The sequence below is a fragment of the Papio anubis genome, chromosome 14 (genome assembly GCF_008728515.1).
Source record: "Papio anubis isolate 15944 chromosome 14, Panubis1.0, whole genome shotgun sequence".
NCBI lineage: Eukaryota > Metazoa > Chordata > Mammalia > Primates > Cercopithecidae > Papio > Papio anubis.
The window spans coordinates 26,194,006-26,219,542 of record NC_044989.1 but is presented as its reverse complement, the minus strand read 5'-3'; the positions used below and the strand labels follow the sequence as shown (position 1 = coordinate 26,219,542).

The 25,537-nt window shown below is 52.3% G+C and overlaps 1 protein-coding gene across 1 annotated transcript in view; it reads left to right on the top strand.

Annotated features, from left to right (window-relative positions):
• Nucleotides 1-25,537, top strand: part of OTOF (otoferlin) — a 101,190-nt gene that overhangs the window by 15,415 nt on the left and 60,238 nt on the right. The window contains exons 2-4 of the mRNA XM_021924676.2: nt 4,646-4,704; nt 14,475-14,563; nt 23,225-23,324. Of these exons, the coding sequence (XP_021780368.2) occupies nt 4,646-4,704; nt 14,475-14,563; nt 23,225-23,324 (248 nt within the window). The remainder of the gene's footprint in view (nt 1-4,645; nt 4,705-14,474; nt 14,564-23,224; nt 23,325-25,537) is intronic.

Genomic DNA, 25,537 nt, shown 5'->3' with positions numbered 1-25,537 from the left:
ATTGTAATATGCTCTTAAAGGCATCGTTCAGATTCGAATGGTCTTTGTACAACTCCCCTCTGTGAAGGCCAAATGGCACACAAGCCAGGAGCAAGAAAGCCCTGGTTGCCTGTGGAAATGAATGAACATACATGGGCTGGCAGCCATGTCCCTGCACACCTGCCTTTTCTCAGAGGCGTGGCCCTAGCAGGGTAAGCTGTCTGGAAGAGGGAGCTATTTTGTGCAGATGGAACATTTTGTCCCCTTAAATCATGTCCCATGAAAGGCCAGCATGCCATCCTGCTTCTGAAACAAGCACTGAGCTCGTCTCCATTTAGGAGAAGAGCTGCCACGTGGATATTTTTAAGTGGTGAATGGAGAAATGGGTATATCTGATACCATGGCGCTTGTTACACTTTGAGCAGACTCTGCTATTCATACTCCATCTATTGACTCAGGGAGGAGTTTATTTCAAACCAAACAGCTCAGCTATCCCAGAAGCAGCTGCCTCAGAAGGAAGGAGGATGCTGTCCTATTTTCCCCATCTAACCTCCTTCTCACTCAATCCACAACAGCCTTTCCATGTAAAGAAGAGGCTATTTTCTTTCAAGCTTTATTCTCCATCTTCTCTGTGGCAAGAAAGGTGATAGGATATTGGGATTTTTAATGGTTTTGTCTGAAAGCCATTTAAAATGAAGCTGGAATGTCAACAAGACTGACGTTGAATGGAGTAGATGTTAAGTGGAAATGAACTTGAAACAAGAGATGGAGTTAGTCATTCCCCTGATCACTTGGAACAGATGATGGAGGTCCCCTGGCTCTGCTCCAGGGAACAGAACAGAACCACTTGAATACTGCCAGCCACTGTTTGTACATACCCTCCTGAAATGGCTCATCCAAAATGCTGAAGGACATTTTGTTTTCTTAATAATTTGGCCTTTCCACTGTTTCTATATGATTGATGTGTTTCAGCAAACCTTTTTTAAAAAAGAATAGCTAGAGGTAAATTTAGCTCATCCTGTTTGAAAATATTCACCATCTCTAAATCCCCAGGGCCTAAATCAATGAGGTTTTAGCACATTTCGACACAAAGCCCTGATGTATAAATTCTGCAGTGGCTAATTTCACATATTTTACTTCCTCTCTAACAAAGCTATGGACAAATGCACAAGCAGGGGAGGGTTTGAGCCTTGGTGCTTCCTGTAGATGTGAATCTGACACCATCTTGGAGCAGGGCCCCTCCCCAACCTCTCCCAATCCTCTGCTGGGTTGCTCGGTTTTTCACTCCAAGAGACCCTGGAGGACAGCTATATCTGAGGCTCATTAAAATCTTCTAGGATGAAAAGGTCTTTGATTATTCAGAGCAGCAGGTCTTTAGGTGAAGGCCTTATACACAAACATGCTCACCTGATTCTCAATTTATATTGTGTGTTACCTGTGGGGAAAATTAAAAACTCAAACCTCAGGCACTTTCCCTCTCCTCCCTTGGTTGCCCGGGGGCTTGCTGTTGAGATATTTCTTGTTGATTGTTTTGTTTTTTATGTCCCTGGCTAGTGCTAAAGATTATTTCTTTCCCGTCTTGTTTACTTCACATCTCTTTTCTTTATAGATAGCCTCTGCTTTGTGGCATGGCTTTTTGCTCCTTATCTCAGATGCAGCCAGCCCTTCCCCACTTACCCCCACCCCAAAACACACACACACGAACACACACCCTTTCAGAGTGGATCCACACTCCCCATTTCAGTGGATCTGACATCAACGACCCCTCCATTCCCAGCCCTCCTTGTCAGAGGGGAGCTCTGCATTGAACTAGGACTAGCTCCTGGGTCATAAAAGCTGCTGGGACCTTGGAGAGCTCTTACTAAACAGATAAGGCCACCAACGCCAGAGGAGAGAGGTCAATTCCTGGAGGGAACAAGCCTGTTTTGCTGAGCCCCGTTCCTTGCCCAGCCCCTAGACCCATCACAGGGAAGGTTCAGAGGACCTCTGACCCCTCCAGTACCTCCTTGTCCTGGCGCCACTCTAGCCTGGTCTCCCAGGTTTTCTGTAGGGAGAGGAGCACAGTCCGCTCCCCCCATGCCATGGTCTCCAACAGTGACAACCCAAACTAACCCCCAAATAGGAATGGCTTCAACCTGGAGAGAGTCCTTCAATGAAATGGTTTATACTGGTGGATATTTAAAGGTATTTGTCTTTCAGCTGGGTGCGGTGACTCACACCTATAATCCCAGCACTTTGGGAGGCCGAGGTGGGCGATCACTTGGGGCCAGGAGTTCGAGACCAGCCTGACCAACATGGTGAAACCCCATCTCTACTAAAAGTAAAAAAACTAGCTAGGCACGGTGGCGCATGCCTGTAATCCCAGCTACTCGGGAGGCTGAGACACGAGAATCACTTGAACCCAGGAGGCAGAGGTTGCACTGAGCCGAGATTGCACCACTGCACTCCAGCCTGGGTGACAGAGCGAGACTCCATCTCAAGACAAACAAACAAAAAAAGGCATTTGTCTTTCAATTACTAAAAACAAGCATGGTTACTGGAAAAAAATTCAAATTCACATGTATTTATTTATTTATTTATTTGTCTTTCAGCCAGGTGTGGTGGCTCGCATCAAAGCATGCTGCTTTCCGTACCTTCTCACTCTCCATCCCCAGGGATAACCACTTTCTTTCTTTTTTATTTTATTTATTTATTTATTTTTGAGACGGAGTTTTGCTCTTGTCGCCTAGGCTAGAGTGTAATGGCGTGATCTCGGCTCACAGCAACCTCCGCCTCCTGGGTTCGAGCGATTGTCCTGCCTCAGCCTCCCAAGTAGCTGGGATTACAGATGCCCATCACCATGCCCAGCTATTTTTGTATTTTTAGTGAGACGGGGTTCCTCCATGTTGGTCAGGCTGGTCTCGAACTCCTGACCTCAGGTGATCTGCCCGCCTCAGCCTCCCAAAGTGCTGGAATTACAGGTGTGAGCCACTGCGCCCGGAGGGGGTAACCACTTTCAATGGTTTGAGATGTTTGTCTCTTCATAGAAGAAGTATATACATATAATTTGGGTGTTGGTATTTTTTTTTTTATTAACGGAGTTCTAATATACATGCTGCCTGTTTTCCCTTACTATGGAATTGACAGAGGATAATAAATTAATTCTAAGCAACAAATTTTTCTTTAACTCATCCTATCTCTAGGTTTCTCCTCACAGAAATTACAGTCCCTTCTCTTGTGGTTCCATCCCACCCCTAAAACAGTATGTATCCTCCCTTCTCTGTACCATTACTGTTTCTTGTGCAAAATTGTGCCTTGGAGTATGTACTGAATGGTGTTGCACTGGAGGCCTGGTGCGATGACCCATGCCTGTAATCCCAGCACTTTGGGAGACCAAGGCGGGCGGGTTATTTGAGGTCAAGAGTTCCAGATGAGCCTGGCCAACATGGTGAAACCCTGTCTCTACTAAAAATACAAAAATTAGCTGGGCATGGTGGCGGGCGCCTATAATCCCAGCTACTCAGGAGGCTGAGGCAGGAGAATCACTTGAATCCAGGAGGCAGAGGTTGCAGTCAGCCGAGATCTTGCCACTACACTCCAGCCTGGGGACAGGGCGAGACTCCATCTCAAAAAAAAAAAAAAATGGTATTTCCCTTGTACTGGTGCCCTGTTGCTTGGCTCCTGGCCTCCCTTCTAGACCATCAGCTCCCTGTGGGTGGGAGCTTGTGCCTTTGTCATTGGTCCATCCTCTATTCCGAGGCCCCGGGACATGGCCTGGAACATCAGAGACTCCAGCGGCTACTTCTCAAAGTGAACTGAATTAGCTGGTGTTTCCCACACATTGGAGCCCCTTCAACCTGCCCTTGATTCTCTCCTGACTTATTTCTCCCCACATCTTGGGCCAGTTCCAACTGGACTAGCAAAGAGGGCAGCTTTCCCTCTGTCCTCCCATCATGCCCTACTGGGTGGCATACGGATGGGGGAGCCTGGGATGATGGGTGTCCATCTCATACACGCTCTACTTCCCGTGCCAGTGGGGAAAGTGGGGGCAGGAATAGAGCCCAGGAGGAAACTGCCAGAGACCGTCTTCTCTGCTAAGGCTGACAGGAAGATGGACAACCATGACAGTGGTGGAAGGGGAAAGCCCTTGTCCCACAGGGAATAACTCTGGGATCTGACTTGGTTTTGGGGACCTGGTTTGGACAGGAGCCCCTGGGGTGGCTGCAGAAGGAAGCTGGGCTTCACAGACCCCCATCAGCAGGCAGGGGCTACACCCTCTGTACCAGGTTTCTACTCAGGGCAGCAGGGCCCGGAGTTACCACCAGAGCTGGGGAGGCTGCAGAGGAGGCTGAGAGATCCACGGGGGAAGAGCGTGGTGGAGAATAGCTCCTGGGGTCCTCTTCCACGGCCACTCTGACCAGCCTGGGCCCTCTGTGCCTTAGGATTCCCGTTCCTAACATGGAACTCATGGCCTTTGACCGGCTTCCCTCACGGGACTGCTGAGAGGGTCAGAGAAGAGGCCGCATGGGGACTGGCCTCACCCTGGGAGAACTGTGCAAGCCAGGAGGTCCCATGTTGCATGACAAGTCAAATGCTGTCAGGACGACTCCCAGGATGAGGAGGTCTGAGCCCACGCTGGTCGTATGGACAGGTCTGACCCTAGAATTTATTTCCTCTTTCCCTGCAGGGCAATCCTTCTACTCCCGGGTCCTGGAGAACTGTGAGGATGTGGCTGACTTTGACGAGGTAGGAGGCCCAAGACCACCCCCTCCCTCAGCCCTGAGCCCGGAGGGGAGCAAGCACCCTTCACTGCCTCTTGTGGGCACACACTGGCCCCAAATCCCAGGCGCCAGCCTGCTCTGAGCCCCTCACCTCTCAGCTGCTTCCTGAAGGAGGTGGTGAGGAGGGGAACAGCAGCCTTGCCCACCTCGACGGCCCTGCCAGGTCTGGGCCTATTATTCCCTGTGGAGAAAGAGCCCACAGGTGCTGTAGACCTGAATGTGAGCCACCAGCTGAGGGCCCAACGAGGCAGGCGAGTGTTGGGGACATCGCAAAGGCCAATCTGTGTCAGTTCTCAAGGGTTGAAGAGCAGGGCAGCCCCAGGCACTGAGGTGGGAGCCCCGGTCACCAGGGAAACATTGTCAAGCACCCCACCTGAGTCAGGGCGCCATCTCCAGACCTTGAGGGGAAACATGGGGAAGAGAAGACAGTCTGGATTTTCAGCAACAACTCTGGGGGTGCCATGAGAAAAGACGTGAGCTGCTGGTCTATTGACAACGATTTTTCCCAATCCTCACTCCACCTGGGCTGTTGTCACAATTTTATCAGCAAAGGAGTAGGCGACACCATCCCACGGGAGTGTCTGGGAGCGGTGAGAGGACTTACAATGCTTCCCTCTCCCTGCCCGTCCCCTCGGCACCTGGCCTGTCTGGGAGCCCCATCCTTACACACACACACACCAGTTCAAGCAGCCCGCGGCCTCCTCAGCCTCCTCACATTCTTTCATCTATTTGTTTGCTGCTTCCAGAATCTATATTCCCCTCTGGCTGCTGTAGTTTCTCCAGGGTTGACTTTGGGGTGAGGACCAGCAGTCGTCCATCACCATCTTGGCCAAACTGGAAGCTCCATGGTGACCCTCAAATAGTGTACCCCCTCTTGCCTGGGCTTGGCTCTCCTGCTTGGCTCTGTGGGGGCTGGGAAGGGCCTTATGGCAGACTGTACCTCTTGAGGTTGGCTGCTGGCGTTCGGCTGAGCAGCCACCAGGCTGACACTTGGCACCAGCTGTCTCCCTCCCTCTGAAACCGGGCCATATGATGTGGCTGTGTCCATCGACCCAGAGCTGGAGACACAGGGAGCAAAGCCTCGCTCCTCACTCAGGCTCAGACACAGCCATCAACCGTCGTGGCCCAGCACTATCAACCGTCGCAGCCCAGCACCACGCCCTCCCCAACCACTGTGGGGCACAGTTGCCACTACCTCCCTGGTACATCCCTACTGCTACACAGGACAGGTGAATTGTTCATTTAAAGTGAATCACTAGAGCTAGGGAAGTTTCTGTCCTTACCTTCTCCCCCTCCTGGTTGTACAATGACCTCGGTTTCTAAACCCGCCACCATCTTTGTCAAATGGGATTGGTGATGGGTGTGAAGGTCTCTGTAAAATGATTAACAAAATGAAGGGTTATGGTGAGAGTGGAACCATGGTTGCCCACTGAGACAGCAGTCATAGAGGCTTCAGGCTTGCCGCATTATACACCCGGTCTGCTCCCTCCCCTCCCCTCCCCATTTCCTCAGTCAGGGCACTGGGCTGGCTGGGTGAAGATTCCAGCAGCCTGGCCCAGTTTCCCATAGTCCTACCTCCCTGGGCTTCTGCCCACTAATCTGCCAGGCACAGCATCTGACTCCCTCCTCCCAAGACTCCCAGGGGACATGTCAGCCCAGGCATCCAGCCAGGGGGCAACCTGATGCCCCTTCCAAGGGCACTGCCACCCCTTTCCATGCCCAGCGCCCCGGACACCTGAGCCACAGGTATGCATGACATTCAAAGTTAATCACCGTGTCCTTCCTCTTCCCAACTCTACCCAACCCGCCTCAGGGGGAGAGTCTGTCTCTGCTGGTCCTGAACAAGAGGCCACATTCTGAGCATCTAATGAATGCCAGCCTGGGCTTGAGATACTCCAGAGGGAGGAACCTGGGCTCAACACCCCGTGATTATTTGCATGGGAGCTTAGGGATAGGGTAGCCAGAGTCAGTGTGGAGAGACTGGGGCAGGGCAGAAGCCAGGCAGTTATGGGAAGAAGCATGTGACTAGGGTCAGAGAGCAGGGCACGCGATGGGGAGAAGTGGCTCCGACCTGGGGAAAGTGCTGCCCACCCACTGGGGAGACAGGCAAGTTTCTGGCTGTCACAATGAGGAACCTGCTGGCATTTAGTGAGGTGGGGAGCAAGGATGTAAAATGACTTGCAACACTCAGGCCATCCCGCACTTCCCACCAGGGAGCCCCATGGGAAGATGGTGGCAGCCCCAGAAGCAGCACTGAGCTGCTTCCTGAGCCATGCCCCTTCCACTCAATTTCTGAAATAATCCACAGATGAAATCAGGCTCGGAAGGTAACTACCCTTCCCCAGGTAACAGAGCTGGAAGCGGCCAAGCCAGGGCTCTGAATTCTTGCGTAGATGAGACCTAAGCCCTCTCTGGATACAGTGATAGGGCCTGACTCCCACCACCCCTGCAAGGCCCGTGTTGAAGTCTCTCCACGCCCCCTGCCGTCATTTCTCCCTGTGCGAAGTGGCTGCAGCCCTGGCCACCACTGGTCAGCAGTGCACATCCCACGAAGCAGGAAGGCCACCCTCCCATCCCCTGTTCAGGAAGGGCCCGGAGGCCTGGGTCAGCCCAATCCCAAAGATAGCCTGGAATTGTACCCTGGCTTTAACCTCTCTCCCTAGACCCAGTGGGTAAGTCGTAAACTTCCCTGGCATCCCCCTGAAAGAACCTGCCTGCCAGTGGTTCCAGAATATCCTGGGAAAGAGGCCCTTTCAAATCCCCCAAAAGCCTCTTGACTTTCCAGAAAGCCTCTTCTCTCTGCCTGACTCTGCCCAGGGCCTGCAGGAGCCAGCTTAGTGAGACTCAGTGGCCTGGGAGTCATGAGACCTGCACCACAGTCCTTGCTGAGGAACCTCTTTGGGCCTTGTATTCCTCTTCTGTAAGAGAGGGATATGCTCCCTGCTCTACCTGCCCCCACGGGACTGTCACAAGGCTAAAAAAAAAATGAAATGACAGACAAGAAAGCAAATGTCTCTCACAGCTCTACTAGGTAAGGGATTCCAAGCAAGGGAGGGGCCCCTCCTCTGCTCAGGCATGGGTGAGAGGGGCTGCAGCAGCTGGGCTTAGGAACCTGAGTGGGGAGGAGGAGGCCATGGAAGAAAGACAATGCTCTCTACAACAATGGGTGGAAACAGAGCCTGGACATGGTGTCTCCTTTCCCAGAGGCTGGAACCTGAGCTCCTACATTTAACCTACAACACTGGAAAAGCTATGGAGAGACAGAGAAAGACCCAGCCTTTGTGCCCTGGGGAAGCAGGAGTAGCCACCTTTAGCCAGTTTGCTTTGGCTCTAACACAGGCCCTGTGTGGACCAGGCCCCAGGGGAGAGGCTAGAGTAACAATAGTACTTGGAGCAATGATAAGAACTGCTGCTGTTTACTGAGCACTTAGTGTGTGGCAAGATGGGTTGAGAGCTTGACACAAGCATTAGACTCTCTAGAACTTGCTGGGCTGGTCACATCCTAGGTGATAAGGAGCCACACCAGGATTTAAACCCAAGTCTATCTGATTCCAGGACCTGTGGTCATTTGCAAAGTAGACAAGATTCAGCCCTGCCCTCAAGGGGCTCAGTCTGGTGGGCAGATGGACCCACTACCAACAAGGAGGGACCCTGGGCCTTCTGAGCCCAGAGGAGGAAGAGGTCACCAGCCTGGGGGATGACAGGGCAGGGGAGTTTGGCATTATCTGCCCCTTTCTGCTTGTCCCTGGAAGTCATGGGCTGTTACCTCCTGGAGGCCAGAAACGCACCTGTCTTGTTCATCATTGGCCTGGCACCCAGCATGGAGCTCAGAAAATGTTGCCGAGTGAAAGAATGAACAAAACAGTGATATTCACTAGGACTGGCACCTGTCACCACAGGCCTGTACCCAGACCAAGTGGGCTCAGCAGGGCTAGTGGTACATCAAGCCCTTTGCTGTCGCCTGGATAGAAAGGAAGCAGTCAAGGCACAGACGAGATCACCTAAGGGGACTTTAGATCACCTTGATCTCTAAGGTTAGAGATCATCTAGTTTAACCCTCTTGTCTTGCACTTGAAGAAACAGGTCTTAGAGTGGGGAAGAGAATTGCCCAAGAAGACCAGCTGAGATCTGAGATCCTACATTTAACTTACAACTCTGAAGAAACTGGGGAAAGAGACAGAGACAAAGACAGAAACAGAGAGAGAGACAGAGAGAGACTCAGCCTTTGTGTCCTGGGAAAGTGAAAAAGCCACACTAGGGATACTGAGCCCAGGTCTTTAAGCTCACAAATCCGTTTCTTTCCCACTATACTCTAAAGCAGCAGTCTCCAACTTTCTGGCACCAGGGACCGGTTTCATGGAAGACAATTCTTCCACAGACTGGGATGGTGGTGGCCGGGGGTGATTTGGGGATGAAACTGTTCCTCTTCAGAACATCAGGCATTAGGTTCTCTTAGGGAGTGCACAGCCTAGATCCCTGGCATGTGCAGTTCACAGTGGGGTTCACATTCCTATCAGAATCAAATGCTGTCCCTGATCTGACATTAGGTGGAACTCAGGCGAGAATACTCGCTCACTCGCCGCTCACCTCTTGCTGTGCGGCTCCGTTCCTAACAGGCCATGGACTGGTACCGGTCCATGGCCCGGGGTTTGGGGACCCCTGCTCTAAAGCTTTGTAGTGCATCTCAATATTTTCCCCCAAACCTACAACCCTGTCCCTTTAAGGATGCTACCTTGCTGATTTAGGATGGTTCCAGGCCCAGTCAGGGGCCAAGCTGGACATAATCCAGGTCATTCTCCAAAGTGCATCGGGGAAACCTTTTCTGCAGAGTCCTAGATCACTGGGGCTGATAGGATGCAGAACCTTGCGCCCTGGCCAGCACCAGCCAGGTCAGGGCTAAGCCTAGACCAGAAAACTGGGTCAGGATTCAGCACTCCTAGGGCTCCTGAGACCGCCCCTGCAACAGAGGCCCTCTTTCCCTCCCTATCTGTACTACCTACCGTCTTGCTTCTGTCAACAGTCTTATCCCAGGCTGCTATTCCGGGTCAGTGTCTGTCTCCAGAACTATCCAGTACTATCCCCAGGACTGAGAAACAACCTGCATCCCTGTGCTCTGCACAGTGTCATGCACAGAGCCTGGCACACAGCAAGTACTCGGCAAATGTTCGCCCCCAGCATGGGGCTTGCTGGCTCGTGACATCTTGAGTGACTATGTTTGGTTTAACTGCCCAGCAGTACCAGGCTTCAGGAGAGGGTTCAGTGTAGTGGATTAAGCCCTAAGGCAGAACTCCAGACTAAGCATTCTGAGACTTGAATTTGAATCTTGCCTCTGCCACCAAGCAGCCTTGTGCCCCTGGGCAACTCTCGCCTCTCCGCTTTCCCACTTGTAAAAGGAGCACATCTTTGCCATGTTGCTGTGAGTTTGGTTATGGGTAAAAGGTGCTCTGGAAGTACTAAGTGGTACCCAGATGAAATTCTTCCTTCAGAAGCCCTTTTCCTTCAATCTTTTTTTTTTTTTTTTTGAGGCGGAGTCTTGCTCTGTCACCCAGGCTGGAGTGCAGTGGCGCCATCTTGGCTCACTGCAACCTCTGCCTTCTGGGTTCAAGCAATTCTCCTGCCTCAGCCTCCCAAGTAGCTGATATTACAGATATGCACCACCCACCCGGCTAATTTTTGTATTTTAGTAGAGGCAGGGTTTTACCACGTTGGCCAGGCTAGTCTCAAACTCCTGACCTCAAATGATCTGCCCACCTCGGCCTCCCAAAATGCTGGGATTGCAGGTATAAGCCACTGCACCCAGCCCCCTTTCCTTCAATCTAGTAGCTCATAAATTCAATGGCAGAATCAGGAGAGGAGTGTGGCTCCCAAACCCTCAAAGTCCTCATCTCGTCTTGCTGTGTTCTCAGCATGTCACCCCAAATGGAGGAAAGGACATAACCACAAAAATGAGGAGACAATGAAAACTGAAATTAGGAAGAGAAGAAGCAGTGAAAGAGACATGTGAAATCCATAGGCCGAGGCAGAAAAGGAAAGTGATGGGGGCCAGGGGGAGGGAGGTGGCATGACAGGGAGACGGGACAGCTGCAGACCTGCACAGAGTTCCCACTGGGAAAATCTAAACCAAAAGCGTTCTGCAGTGCTGTGTCGCTTATGACTGCTGTCACCTGTGAGATCTCATTCAATTCTCTCAATAGCCCTCTAAGGTAGATATTGTCACCTCCCATTTCACAGATGGGGAAGCTAAGGCACAGCTAGTGAGTGGCAGAGGCAGGGCTAGAACTCAAGTCTCCTGACTCAAACTTAGAGTTTCTGCAACACCACGGAGACTCCTAGTCTGCATGAGATACAAGCCTCAATGTTGTCAGAAGAACAAAAAGAAGCAAAGGGTGGGCATGTCCTTTGGAGCTCTGTAAGGTACCCAGACCTCACAGACGCTGCCTGAGCAAAGGAAGGTGTCAGCAATGGGAGATGGGGCTGGCAATGCTGTCTGGGCGCAGCAAGGGGGTCTCTGGGTGCTGGGAAAGGGAATCCCCACCTCTTTCAGGGAGCTGTGAAGGAGCCGTTGAAAAGTTTTAACAAAGGAGAGATGAAAAGAGAGGAAAATTCAACCCAAAAAGTCTCCTTCTTACAGCCCATGCCTCTGCTTGTAGGGAGGTCAAATGGGAGAAACCCCCAGTCCCAGACCCTGAGTCACTTCCCTCTAGCCGGGAGGCCCATCACCCTCCGAGGCCCCACACTGATGCCAGGACCCCACCTAGAGGTGCCGGCTTGATCCGTCTCCCGGCCTGGGCCTTGGGATTTTTAAAAGCTTCTGGAATGGATTCCAGTTCCAGCCAAGATGAAGAACCCCTGAGAGAGACAGAGGGAGGCAGAGACAAAGGAAGAGATAGAGACAGAGAGAGAAACTGATGAAAGAGAAAATGGATGTGGCGAGGAGAAGAAAGCACAGGAACGATGCGGGAGGGAAGGAAAAGAGAAATGAGGGGAAAGCCTCTTGTGGGTGGAAAATGTGGGAGGGAGACAGAGGAGGAAAGAGAGGTATCTGTAAAGCACGGAGCAAGTCAGAGACTGAAGAAGCTGCTGTGATTCAGTGAGGACTCTGTCTTTTCCCTCGCCCGGGAAGCCTCTGTCACTCAGTGAGGACCCTGTCTTCTCCCTCGCCCAGAAAGCCTCCAAGAAGAACTTTCCCCTCTGACGTCTTCAGGGACTGCCCACACCTGGCTGATGAGTTCCTGAAAGGGCACCTGAGCCACACACCTACACACGCTTCCCTGATTATTCTCATCTGCAGTCAGGGGCCCTTCTGGAAGTCCCCTCTCTCCTGGACCCTCCCTGACACCCAACTCTCACTCAACAAACTGGTCCTTGCCCCCCAGCCAGGCAGTCTCCCTCCCCAGGTCCCTTAGCCTCAGCCTCCGGCCACCATTCAACACCCGCCATCCCTTTCACAGGGCCATCTCCAAGGTCATGTCCTTTATTCCTGATCTTTCTCTCCTTCCAATGCCAAAATCCCACCCACAGACCCTTAGGGGGTTGAATCACTCCTCCCCGCTTCATCCCCAGTAAACCGAATCTCAGCGGCTCCTGCGGCCCCCCCACTCCCATGCAGCACTGTGACTGATGAGCTGGGCCTTCCTGGGCTGCTTTATTTCCCTGCAGCCCCATAAAAGCAGCTTCATTAAGAAAACCACACACTGCTGAGCTGCCAGAGGCATCCAGAAGCTGGAGCTGCAGCCCCTGAATGAGGCCTGTGGGCCGGGCTGCCTCCACTTCCTGGGCCCCTCAGCCCACCCTTCTGCCCTGTGCCCACCTCGCCTTTAAAGCCCTCCCTAGGCCCTGCTCAGAACCCTCCCCACCCCACCCTGCAGACCCCCTCCCCCTCCTCTGCTTCTTCCTCCCTCTCATGCCAAGGCCGGGTCCTCCCTGGGACTTAGCCAGTCCTGAAGGGAGATGTCACAAAGGCTGTTTTCCTGAAACAGGCCCTGCCCACACTGGGCAGTGACCTGCGGGCTGGCCCAGTGTGCCCAAGCCCTCCGAGTCCCCAGGCTGGGAGAAGGAATCTCAGCTTTGGAAATGGCAAACATGCAGGGTGGGCTCTCAGAAGCCTCCTTCCCAGGGCCTGCTCAGCCACCAACGGAGTTTCCGAATCACGCAGCTGCTCTGAGGCCAAGTTCCTTGTTTATAGAGCACAGAAGCCACTACCTGCCTCTCGGGCCATCGGAAAGACTAAATGAATGAATGCACATAGAGCATTCAGACCCTTGCATGAGAAAAAGTTCCCCAGAAATGGCAGCTATTATTACTATTATTATTTATTATTGGTCTATTGAGCAGTCTGAATTTGGTAGGGTATAAAAATGGAGCTAAAAAATAAAAAGTCACTGCCTTCCACCCGATCTGTCAAAATCCTCCCTGACACGGTCTCTCCACAGCATGTTGAGCAGACCTCAGCGCCATGTGGTCCTGTCCAGAAGGGCTTCCTACTCCAGTCTGGCATCCTATTCACCCCTGGCCATCCCCCTTCCCTCATGCTTGTGGCTCAGGACATGGAGTGGGACAGGGACCCCTGCTGAGGCCCTCCACATCCTCCCCTGGTGGGCAGCCCATGGAAAAAGTGTCATTAGGTCACTCGACCCCACTTGGCCAATGGAGCGCAACTCGAAGACTTGCCACAGCCAACAGGCTGGGCTCCTTGCCCTGTAGTGCTCCATGGGCCGCCTGCCAGTCCACGCCCTACAGATGCCACTGGGGATTTGCATGCCATGTTGCCCTTCTTGCCGGTACCTAATCGCCATGAGCTGTTTCCCCAAGAAGCACCACAAAAACACTACGCCCAGGACAGAATTCTTCCCACCTTTCCCTTGCCCAGTCTTCTGTCCCATCCCAGGAAGGTGGGCTGGGTGATGGTTGGAGGTAACAGGCCCTTTGAGGAAGCCCTGGGAAGATGTCCGGCTCTGCCCATTGGCAGCTTTTTACAGAATGGGGCACTAGGCCACTTTAGCCTCTGTTTTGAGCCCTTGTTGCCATTTCTAGGGCACCAGGAAGAATCCCAATCAAATTCCTACTCATCACTAACATTAAGTTAGGGAGGAAGCAACACAGAAGTGGTAAGGGTGAATCCAGAAACAGTGAGCTGGGGACAGGCTGTGGGCCTGACCCCAGGAACACTAATCAGCTCAAACCTGTCCCTGATGTTACCATTGGCAGAGTGAGGAGTGGTCTGAACTCAACATAGGAGTCTGGGGCAGAGCCCACACCAGTCAGGGTGATCCTGATGGGAGAGAGCTGGAAGCTCACAGCTCCATTCAGCACCCGCCAAAAATCAGGCTCACATCCACAATCCTTGCTGTCTCCCTGGGGCCCGACCACCACCCTGGTTGCACCGCCTTCTCCCAAGCCCCCTCAGGAACTAGGAGGCCATGGAAGCAGCACTGTGTAGGGAGTCAAAAGTCCTGGTAGGTCCAGACTCTTCACCTGCCACATGACCTTGGGCAGGTCCTCCAACATCTCCGAGCACCATCTTTGAAAGAGGAGTGGGCACCAATGCCGGCTCTGCAAGGTGGTCGTTGGAACTAAATGAGATTCCAGGTGTCAATGCTTTGTCCCTGGGGAGCACTGGGCCCAAGTGAGGGGCTATTCTGGCTGTTGGAGACCCCCAACAGAGATTCCCCTCCTACGCCCCAAGGCTCCTACCTGTTATTGCCACCAAAGCCACAGTTGTTCCTCTCTCCCCAGACGTTTCGGTGGCCAGTGGCCAGCAGCATCGACAGAAATGAGATGCTGGAGATTCAGGTTTTCAACTACAGCAAAGTCTTCAGCAACAAGTAAGTGTGGGATGGGGCAGGAGGGGCTGGGCCTGGAGGGGCTGGGAGCCTGCCCTTCTCCTTGGGCTACCGTATGTTTGGGGCTGAAAAGAGGGACCTACACTCCCAACCTGCCCTGGCTTGATCTTCAAAGACCGAAGAAGTCTTGGGCTGGTCTTTGATCCCCATTTTGCTCCCTCATCTTGTCGTCAGAATCCCCCAGTCCTCCCAGCTGCTGTCAGCCAAGAACATTCCACCCTCCTATCACCCCTTCTGTCTCCAACCCCATCAAAGCTTCCTGTCCCTTTCTTTAAGTCTCCCTCAATGCTATGCTGGGGTACAGTTACCCACTGGAGAGGTGAAAGGTGGAGGGGCTGAAGATCTCCTCCAAGAAACACTCTGTAACCCTGAGGGCAGGCTTGATAGTTTGGGGTGGTGGTTTAGGAGTCAGGCAAGCCTGATCTCAGACACTCAGGTCAGTCATCTACTGTGTGACCCTGGAAAATTTACATAACCTCTCTGATTTCAATGTGCTCATGTGTGAAAAAGACAAGTATTTACCTCAAAGGGCAGCTGTGAGAATTAAATGAGATAGATGTTCACTCACTCATTCAACAAATGTTTACTAAGCACCGATTGTGTATCAGGTACTGAACTAGGTGCTGCAGAGGGCGGGTTGCCTACCCTCATGGAGCTTGCACTCTGCAAGTGAAGTACACCTGCCGTACAATCATTATCACTATGAGGTGTTCAATAAAAGTAGTTGTTGTCCTTCTCTCTGGGTCACAAGAAGAATTCAGAAGGATTTGAACAGGCTGGAACAGTGGCTAAGTACTATCTTGGATTCAAAAATGACAGCCAGGTGTGGCACACACCTGTAGTCCTAGGTACTTGGGCAGATAAGGTAGGAGGATCATTTGAACCCAGGAATTTGAGGCTAGCCTGGGCAACATAGTGAGATCCCATCTCTTTTAAAAAAGTCGGTCGCTCTTATACAAGCTGGAGGTCATGGCTTAACTATAACATGTCCAAAAGATGTGGAGGTGTTAGCTCACTGAGGACTCAGAATAACTCAACAGTGGGAGGAGACTACAAAGAAAAGAAGAGTAGGCTTCATTCTAAATCATACTAATAGAATTAAAGCACTTTTGATCTAAGCAGGAGAGACAAGGAGTCCACTGCTCTGATACTGGTGGCAGAGAATTCCTGCAGGCACCACCCTATAGTTGCCAGGAGGAAAGGGACTTTAAGTGTTAACTTATGACAAATAGATGAGAGCATGAAAGGGAGAATCATAGAGGTCATATTCATCCATTCATCAATCCATTGATTCATTCATCCATCCATCCATCTATCCTTCCTGTTATTCATCCATATCTGTCTATCCATTTGTCTATCCATCAGTTGATTCATCCATCCATCTTTCTTTCATCCATCCTTCCATCCTTTCATTCATCCATTCGTCAATCCATCTCTCCATCCATTTATCAATTCATTTATGCACCCGTTTATCCATATATCAATTCATCCATCCATCCTTTCATCCATCCTATCCATCCACTCATCCATCCATCCATCCATCCATCCATCCATCCATTCACCCATCCTTCCTCCCATCCATTCTTTCATCAATCCATCATTCCATCTTTCCATCCATTCATCCACCACTCATCCTTTCATCCTTTCATTCATCCTTCCATCCACTCATCCATCCATTCATTCATCCTTCCATCTTTTTTTCTTTTTTTGAGACGGAGTCTTGCTCTGTGGCCCACAGTGGAGTGCAGTGGCCTGACCTCAGCTCACTGCAACCTCTGCCTCCCTGGTTCAAGCTATTATCCTGCCTCAGCCTCCTGAGTAGCTGGGATTATAGGTGCCCGCCACCATGCCCAGCTAATTTTTGTATTTTTAGTGGAAATGGGGTTTCACCATGTTGGCCAGGTTGGTATCGAACTCCTGACCTCAAGTGATCCACCCACCTCAGCCTCCCAAATGCTGGGATTACAGGCATGAGCCACCACTCCTGGCCCATCCTTCCATCTTTCCAGTCACCAATCCATCTGTCTATCCATTCTTTCATTCTTTCATCCATCCTGCCATCCATCATCCTTCCTTCCATCCATTCATCCATCCTTTCATTCTTCCATCCATTCATCCATCTATCCATCCATCTTTTCATCCAACCTTGCAGTCACTCATCAAACATATAGTGAACAAATGCTTTCTGCCAGTCAGACACTATGCTAGTCACTGGAGATACTGAGATGAGGGATTTAGGCACAGTCCCTGCCACTACCCTCCCAGAAAGTTTTTTGCCACAGGAAGAGGAAAGAAAGGTGTGTACCTAGAGGCAGGATGAGGGACAGGCTGCTGGAAGACAGCAGACCACTGAAAGATAGCCAGCACTCTCCAGCCAATGTGCTGTCTTAGGAGGCAGTGAGCTCCTTGCCACTGGGAGAGGGTGAGCAAAGAGTGGACCACGTTGTAGAGGGGATTTCTGAGTCAGGAAAGACCCGACCACAAGGGCTCCAAGGAGTCTCTGATTCTGTGGCTTTTATTAGGAGCTTTCAAAATCTCAGCTGAGTATGGAGCAAGGGCATTTCAGGCCTGCTAGCAGGGCCACAGGGAGGATGTTTAGGGCACAAAGGCCTTCCCTTTGCCTCTCATGGCATCACACCATTCAGGCAGCTGCCTTTGGCACCCACAAGCAAGGTTGGTGAGACACTCCCCACTAGGGGGCCCCAAGGTGAAGCACAGCCTTCTTCCCTGGGGTGAGATACTATGAGGGTGTGTGACCTATGAGGACAGGAGAAACAGGAACAGGTGGAAGGCTCACACACAGGCCAAGTGGGTGTGAAAGAGGAAACAGAATCGGAAGTCAAGCACCAGGGAGGGCACCTGAGAGCCCCTGCAGGAACCCAACTGTAGGTGCCAAAGCATCCAGGAGCCTTACAGCTTGGCCAGTACAACCCTCGCTGTGCAGGAGGGGAAACCGAGTCTCAGAGGGGCTCCTGAGATCACAGGGGTAGACAATGGTAGAGCCAGGGCTAGAATGCATGTCTGTTACCTCCTCTTCCTAATCCAACTCCCAGAAACCAAAATATCTGAGCAGTGATGGTGGAAACCGAGGGCATGGAAGACATTGTTAAATAATTTACAATGAAAGCTGCCAGCCTAACCACTGAAATGCTGGAAACCCTTGAGCCCATCAAAAGACTGCTACGAACAAATCAGGTGTATTTGGGAGATTGGGAAATTGACTACCATGCAGTGAATATGTTGAAAGTTCCAGCTTCTATTAGGTATTTTCGTTTTTGTTTTGTTCGGAGATGGAGTCTCACTCTGTCCCCCAAGCTGGAGTGCAGTGCCGTGATCTCGGCTCGTTGCAATCTCTGCCTCCCTGGTTCAAGCGATTCTCCTGTCTCAGCCTCCCGAGTAGCTGGGACTACAGGTGCACGCCACCATGCCTGGCTAATTTTTGTATTTTTAGGGTTTTTGCCATGTTGGCCAGGCTGGTCTCAAACTTGGTTTCAGGTGATCCACTTGCCTCGGCCTCCCAAAGTGCTGGTATTACAGGTGCCAGCCACCGAACCCAGCCTGTATTAGGTGTTCTTAAGTGCCAATAAGAAGGAAGACAGAAAGGGAGATAGTTCCTATCCTAGCTCTCCTCTTCTTCTTCCCTCCCTGCCCCCATCCAAGAGAAGGCAGGAAACCCCACAAGGGGAGGCCCAGACCCGGTGAGAGAGGTTCTGCCATTTCTGTGGAAGCCTAGAGAATGCCTAGGGCACTGTTGGCTGCGGAGCGGTGATGGGAAAGAAGAGGTCCCCTCGTGGAGAGCACAGGCCCAGGCTGACACAGGTCAGCTTGTGGGGGTCAGAGTGGGAGAAAGGTGTTTGGAATGATGTGACATTCAAGTCTCCCCATCCTGGCATTTGCCTTGGCCAGGCCAGGGGAGCAATAAGGCCACTGCCCTCAACCCCCACATGGCCCAGCTCAGACCCCAGGCTCCTTCTCATGGGGCGGCTGAGTGGAGAGGGTCTTTGGGTCTGCACTGGGCTTAGCAATGAGCAAAGCCATGGCCACTGCTAGGGACAGTGCCTGGCACATAGCAGGTCCCTGATTATTTTGTGAAATAAAAGAATGAATAAATGCCCCCGTGGTGTTAAGGGTATACCCTCTGTATACCCCAGGGAGTGGGAGAGCCTTTGAGAGGGAATCAGAGTGGCCCTTCTTTTCTGAAGGACTGAGGGCACTCAAGGGTGACACTCAGCATCACATGACTGATGGACTTGGGGAAACTGAGTTAAAGGAGGCATGGAGGAGCTGCCTGGGAGAGTGGGGCCCAGCATGAGAAATGAGCCTGATCCCATCACTGCCATCTCAGACAGAGGGATTTGTCCTAGAAGCCGAGAGCAGCTTGGAAACTGGCCCCTCACCCAGTGGTTCTAGAGGCTGCCAGGAGGCAGACATGGTATGAAGAAACCAGGAGACCTCCAGGTCTGCTCGGCCCCATCTGGAACAAAGACCTGTGTCCAGGAATCTTGGGCTTCCCCATAGGAAAGAAATGTTGGGTTCAGAAGATTTTGTGCATCCAGCTCTGCCTGTCTGGGACCTCTGAGGGGCCATGGCCTGGCCTCCAGCCTCCTGCCTGCTGAGGATGCCAGGGGCCCTGAATAATTCAGGAGCCAGGAGAGCAGGAGAGGCCTTGCAGGGCCCAGGACACCTGACACGGGCTCCCAGGGGAAAGTGATGAATTATTGACAGGATTCTGGTGCCCAGTTGCCGCTCTATTGTGGTCAGTCTGTGGGCCCACCTGGGCTGGAGGCCTCTTCCTGCCAGCTAATTATGTGGGGGTCCTAGCTCTGTCCAGCCGCCCAGCCCCTCGTGGAGCCAATCAGTCTCCTGTGAGGGGCACCCTCTTTGCCATGGTGACCCGGATGGCCATGTAAGGCAAGTAGTCAGAGGACATGGAGTTAGCCCCAGCTCCTTTGCCTAACAGCCCCAGGGAAACTGAGGCCCAGAGAGGCCTCTTGTCCAGGGTCACGCAGCAGATTCAGGACAGTCAGGTCTTCACCCCAGGCCTTCTGACGCCCGGGCCAGTGCTCCTTCCCACAGAACACGTGGCCTCACAACTCCATTCCCAGGGAAGTGACTTGGCTGTCTAAGGGGCATTGAGCCCACCCTTCCTCAGTTGTCCTGGGCCCCACTCTCCCAGGCAGCTCCTCCATGCTGACCCATGCAGAGGATCAAGACCCTACTATGTGTGCAGCCAGGATGCACAAAGGCCAGCTGCGGCAAGCAGGGTCACCTCTGGGGTCACCACAAGGGCTAGAGCCAGGGGCTTCCCTACCTCTTCCTGTCCCAGCTTCTTCCCAGAGAATATCTTCAGAGGACGGGCTGAGGGATGGCATCCTAGAAGCAGTGCCAGGGCCTTTGTTTTGAAACTATTTTCATGGCAAGCACTGTGTTTTTGCTTAAATGGTATGTTACAGACCTGTAGAAAGAGCCAAGGTTTATAAAACTGCTTTTCTTTATACTTTACATAAGGCTGAGATAATATCAATTGTCCATGTCAAATAATATAATTTTTACTTTTATTTGAGAGAGGTTGGGGATGAACTGTTAGGAGTTAAAACCCCCCAAGCCACTTCTGGGAGTGTGGCAAATTGATTCCTTTAATCTTGCAAGCTCCTAGCGTCCCAGTCCCACTCTCCGGGACATAGACAAGCTCTTGCTGTGCAAGACTGAGCAGAGCTTGAAGGGTGGGGGACAGCCTGGTTCTGCCCCTGAAGCCCATCCTGCAAAGGAGACCCCCCTGGGTGGGCCCTCCAGATGACCAGCCCTGCGCATTATTAGGGAGGCAGGAGGGGCTGGCATTCGAGTGCCGGTGGTGTTAGAGGAATTTCACATCATCAGTCTCCTCACCACTGTCCGGTGGAAGTCGGAGGGCTAGGACAAGGAGCCCAAACCACACCGCTGCCAGGGGGTGGAATCTCCCTTGGGTCCTGCTGAGTGAGCCCACATCTGTCTGACTCCAGAGCCCAGGCTCTTCACTGTCTACACTGCTTCCCTTTAGGGATGGAATTAGTCGCATGTGGACAGGGCTCGGACCAGGGAGTGAAGAGTGGGGGATTTGCCTGGAGGCCAATCTCGCTCAGCACACTATGTGATTAAAGCAGTGGCTGAATGGACTACCAGTGACAGCCCCATCACTGTCACCACCACGGGAGTATCTATCAGAGGCTTGAAAGCACGTATCAGGGAGGCTGTTTCAGGGATTCCTCCTGGAAGGGATGCTGGGCAAAATCTCTCAGGTTCTTCCCAAGTCTAAGGTCTGAGACTCCAGCGGGTTAAGCCTAGAAGGCACAAGACGCCTCTCTGAGCACTTGCAGGGGGAATAGCTCCACCCTGCCCCCTGGGGGTGTCTTGTCACATTGCAGCACCTCCATGGATCCTGGGGAGCTGCCTCTGCTGTTCTTAGGTATCTAATTCTGGAGAAAGATGTGCCTGATTGCCCCACGCTCAACAGGTGCCTGATAGGTCCTAGAGGAATCAAGGCATTTGAATAGCCATCCACAAAGGGTAACAGTAGAGCAGGGATTCTCAAAGTGTCTCCCCAGCCAGCAGCTTCAGCATCACCTGGAAACTTGTCAGAAATTCACATTCTCAGCCCCCCTCCCATCCACTGAATCAGAGCCCTGGGGGCGGGGCCAGTGGTGTGAACTGAAGTCCAGTGGACCCAGTTTGGTGACTTCGCATTTGGAGCTTAAAGTTGGCCATGGCGGGAGTATTTATACCTCGGAAACCAGCAAAAGCTACAGATCAGCACCTCTCCTCTCCCACCAGTGACACATTTTCCAGCACATCCACAGAGGAGGATATCCCAGCCATGTGTGTTTTCACAAGCCCTCCAGGTGATTCTGTTCATGCTGAAGTTTGAGAACCACTGATTTAGAACAAAAAGAGGTGAGGCTGAGAAAAGATGAGCGTATTCTTTTGTGCCCATGGTCTACTGTTAGAATGTCTACATGGTACAGAAGCTAAAAGTCCTCTTCCCTCTTCATTTTATAAAGACCAAATTGAGACTCAGGGGCAGTGGCTCCAGGGCTCCTGGCCGCCAGCCCAGCACTTCTGTCTCTGGGGCACTGCCTGAGCTGGGGAGAGGTGCATGCAGCTATGGAAGGCTTCCATGGGGCTGCTCTAAGAGCCCAGAAGCCCAGTTCGGCTTTAGAGTGAAGGAGGGGTGTGGTCAGTTTCACCCTCGGGGAGGTGGGGCGCGCTGGTGGATGGGGCTCTGAGCTCCAGAGGGGAGCATTTCATATCCATCCCTCAGGGCTGCCCCTACCGCTTCCTCCCCTCACAGAGATGGGAGGATTTTTTAAAAATCAGTGTTCACCCTCCATAGACCTCAAGGTGGTATAGACATCAAGCACGCCTAAGTCAGAATTCATCTGATTCCTCACCTCACCCAGATCTGGCTTTAATTAGCTGTGTCCTTTCCCCTTCCGTAGCCTCACCGTCTTCCTCTATAAATCTCAAGCAGCATCAGATGATGCCCAAGGTCCCTTCTAGCTCTCACACACCCTGGATGCTTCCCTCGCCTTTGTGCCTTCAGCTAGATACAGTGTGTGTGTTCTCAACCACCCCATGTGGAAGCACGATGTGAGGACGTCTCTCTGAGTTCCCCGTTCTCTCCAAGAGCAGCAAATGCCTTCTGACTGGAGTGCAATGGGGTTGAAGTCAACTCCATCAGCATTTATTGGGCACCCACTGTTGTTCATTATTTCAGCCAGCAGATATTGAGATCTCTAGTGTGCTGGAAATGTCAAACGGAGGCTGGAATAGAAAGCACTACCCTTGCCCTGGAGAGGCTCGCAGTTTAGAGGCAGCACATGAATAACGACCAACCAGACTGCTTCGGAGTGCTGGCTGTGCTGGGGGCTCTGATAAGAACACTCACAGATGATCTCACTCAGTCTTCCAACAACAACTCTGTGAAGTAGGGCTTATCAGCTCATCTTATGAGAAAATTGAGACTGAGAGAGTTTAAGGAAGTTGCCCAGGAAGCAGGTAGCTCGTTAGTCAGTGTCAGAGCTGGATTCAGACCCCTGTCTCTTTGACGCCAGGACTGTGCTGTTAACCAAAGCATTGTACTGCCTCTCCCCTGCTGTGCAGATCCATGGGCTCTGCCATCACACAGGTTCCTGCCATCCAGGAACCTACAGGCTGCGGATGTGGAATGGATGAGTGAGTGCTGTTGGTGTGGGCTGGAAACCTCGGTCATCATTAGGGAGGTAGAAGCCGGAGGAGCTACTTGTCCATCCAGGAACCTCAGGTCCTTCCCCAGCCTCCACACTGAGCATCTGGAAACTTCTCTGCAAGGGCTCAGCTAAACCTGGATTCCATGCACTCTTCCCCACATTCTGTAGGCATCCCCTAAGGGTGCTCACTGCCCCTTGGAGCTCTGCCAAAGAAATGGGCCTCCCACAAACAACCATCCACAGTGAGACATGCTGCCCTGGCTGCAACCAGCCCTGGCTCCTAGGCCACCTCCAGTCCAGCCCAGAGCTACAGCAAGCCCACCTCAGTCCTCCCTAAACAGTCACAGCTCTTGGGATATCAGTCTTGCTCCTCACCCTGGTCTGTTCCATGTAACCACCGTGTGCCCTCTGCGGTCCCTAGGCTCATCGGGACCTTCCGTATGGTGCTGCAGAAGGTGGTAGAGGAGAGCCATGTGGAGGTGACTGACACGCTGATTGATGACAACAATGCTATCATCAAGGTGGGTGTGCCCCAGGAAGTTCCTGGACGTTCCCATATGGGGCCATCTGGGGGTCTGTTCTCCCTGCCCCACACATGGGGTGGTCTGGGGAATGCCCCTCGTGCATGGCGAGGTGTGGTGGGAGGAGGAGACTCAGGTCAGACTCTGCTGGAACGGCTCAATCTGTGGTCATGGCTGGAGGCCCTGTGGCATGGCAGGGTCTGCTGCCCCACAGGAAGCACCCCTGTCCTTCCTACGGTGAGAATGTACCCTTCCATTTGGACCCAGCTCAGGAGTCATTAAAGAGGCTCCTCTCGTCATCCAAAGACCAGACTGAGCCCCACTGGCACTCGAGGGCATGACCTTCACTCTGTGTATCTGGCTCCAGTCCTCCCTAGGAGGGCAGGGACCTCATTTCCTATTGTTTGTCACATCCCAGCACTTTTGCATGAGCACGCATGCGCTAGTGACGCACAGTCCAGAGGCACCTGATACATGTTCTAACAAAGAAGGAGGCAACCCTACCAAGACAGCCTGGCCCCAGGCTCTGCTCAGATTCTTCAGTCCTCTTGAACTCAGCCATGGCCACTCGTGGGCAGTTGGCATGATGGTGAGGAACAGGGACCCTGGGTATGAATCTTAGGTCGCTCACTAACTATGATTTGGGCAAGCTACATATCACCTCAAAGTGAGCACAATTATGGTATCCACCTCACAGGACTATTCTGAAGATTAAAGGAGAATACACAGAAAGTACTTAGAACAGATATGCACAATAAATCTATAACATTGTTAGCTATTATTTCCTGACCTCAGTTTACCCATGTATAAAATGGGGCTGTGCCATTGTCTCCCAATGGGGTCCTGTGTAATATATGACCCTATGTAGTGGCCAGGAGAAACAGCCTCAGAAGCCAGGACTGCAGCCACAGGGTGCTAGAAAAGAAGGAACCCTCTTCTCCCATGAGCAGGGGTGGGCAGAGAGGGCTTCTTAAAGTTACCGGGGTCTCAGCCACCACAGCAAGGGGAGAAGGGGTGCAGAACAAACTACGTATGGACACCCATGGGAAGGCGGGCTGGGAGGAGAGCACAGAAGCCTGGATGAAGAGTGTAGTGTGGGAAGTGAGATGAGAGAATTAGGGAGTGAGCAGGGATGGACAGACAGCACAGCCCACACCCTGGATTTTCAGAATCAGACTTAAGATGTCAGCGGAGGAAACTACTCACAGATCTCCTAGCCCACTTGCCACCCATCTCCGCTACCCATTGTTATGAATCAGAACAATGAAGTCCTGGATGGGGAATGGATTTGGCCACGGTCAGAACGCTAGTCGACAGCAGGGCCAGCATGGACACCCAGGACTTCCAATGCCAGAGACCACCATTTTCCCACAACAACATCCTTGGTTCCACCAAGAGGGTCACATTTGTTCCATGGAAAGGACATGGGGCTTAGAGTCAGTCAGCCTGGGCTCAGGTCTTCGTAGCTGTGTGACTTAAAGGAAGTAACTTAACCTCCTGATATGCGAGGTAAGGTAGGTTGCAATGTTGAAAAGATCAAAGGAGTGGACATTAAAATTAAAGCATCTTAGCATGATGTCTAGCACAGTGAGGGTTCAGAAAATATGTGCACCTTTCCCTTCCTTGGGAAATCTAAGCCTGGGTGCTGGAGTGTCCAAGCACTGAGTGAGGGCCACCTGTCTGGGGCACAGGCATAAGTTACCTCCAGACGAGTGAGGAAGGGTGATCCCTGGGCACTGGGGGGAAACTAGAGCTGCAAGAAAGTAATGGCCCCAGGACACAGAGCAGGAAGCCCAGTCATGACTCTCCATTGCTAAGCCTGAGCCTGGGTTGAGTGCTCTACTTTTCCCAGAGGAAAACCCTAGGGCAACTCCCAAGATTCCTTCCCTCTCCAGGGTAGAAAGGGTGGGTGTGAGCCTGAGGCCTGGGCTCCTCTCCTGGAGGCCACTTTCAGCTCATTCTGTCACATTTCCAACAAGCCGATTTCTGGCAGGTCGCACTTCATGCCTGCAGGCAGCCCTTGTTCTGAGGAGAGGAGGTGACCTGATCGTGGGGATGCTAAATGACACTCTTGGTTATGTAGACAGTGGACTCAGGGAGTGAGTCCAGGCTCAGTTGTCCCGGGCAGGCCAGGCCCCTCCACCTGGAGCACCAGGGAGGAGTGGAGCCACCAGCAGCAGGACCTGGAGTCAGATCCCAATAAGCTGACCGGG